Genomic DNA, 792 nt, shown 5'->3' on the forward strand with positions numbered 1-792 from the left:
AGGTCATCTCTTCGTTCTGACTTTACATCTGACTGACTTCATTAACTCAACCCTCTCTCTGTCCCTCTCTCTCCCCCACCTCTCCCTCTCTCTCCCCCACCTCTCTCCCTCTCCCTCCCCCACCTCTCCCCATCTCTCCCTCCCGCACCTCTCCCTCTCTCTCCCTCTCTCTCCCTCTCTCTGTCCCTCTCTCTCCCCCACCTCTCCCCCACCTCTCCCCCTCTCCCTCCCCCACCTCTCCCTCTCTCTCCCCCACCTCTCCCCCTCTCCCCCCCCACCTCTCCCCCTCTCTCTCCCCCACCTCTCCCCCTCTCCCTCCCCCACCTCTCCCCCTCTCCCCCCCCACCTCTCCCCCTCTCTCTCCCCCACCTCTCCCCCTCTCCCTCCCGCACCTCTCCCTCTCTCTCCCTCTCTCTGTCCCTCTCTCTCCCCCACCTCTCCCTCTCCCCCCCACCTCTCCCCCTCTCTCTCCCCACCTCTCCCTCTCCCCCCCCACCTCTCCCCCTCTCTCTCCCCCACCTCTCCCTCTCCCCCCCCACCTCTCCCTCCCCCCCCCACCTCTCCCCCTCTCTCTCCCCCACCTCTCCCCACCTCTCCCTCTCCCCCCCCCACCTCTCCCCCTCCCTCTCCCCCCCCCACCTCTCCCTCTCTCTCCCCCACCTCTCCCCCTCTCCCCCCCACCCCTCCCCCTCTCTCTCCCCCCACCCCTCCCTCTCTCAGGTGTAGTGGAGGCATGGACTGTAGCTGCGTCAGTGATCTGTTGCTCACCCCTCCTGTTCCAGCCCTCTGGAC

At 67.4% G+C, this 792-nt stretch overlaps 1 protein-coding gene across 1 annotated transcript in view; it reads left to right on the plus strand.

Moving 5' to 3' along the window:
* Positions 1–733: 733 nt before the first annotated feature.
* Positions 734–792, plus strand: part of erfl1 (Ets2 repressor factor like 1) — a gene marked incomplete at both ends in the record, with an annotated part of 12,042 nt that continues 11,983 nt past the window's right edge. Inside the window, one exon of the mRNA XM_080540806.1 lies at positions 734–792. This exon is cut by the window's right edge and continues 5 nt beyond it. Coding sequence (XP_080396932.1) covers positions 734–792 — 59 coding nt within the window.

The sequence above is a fragment of the Nansenia antarctica genome (genome assembly GCF_963989245.1).
Source record: "Nansenia antarctica genome assembly, chromosome: 10".
Classification (NCBI taxonomy): domain Eukaryota; kingdom Metazoa; phylum Chordata; class Actinopteri; order Argentiniformes; family Microstomatidae; genus Nansenia; species Nansenia antarctica.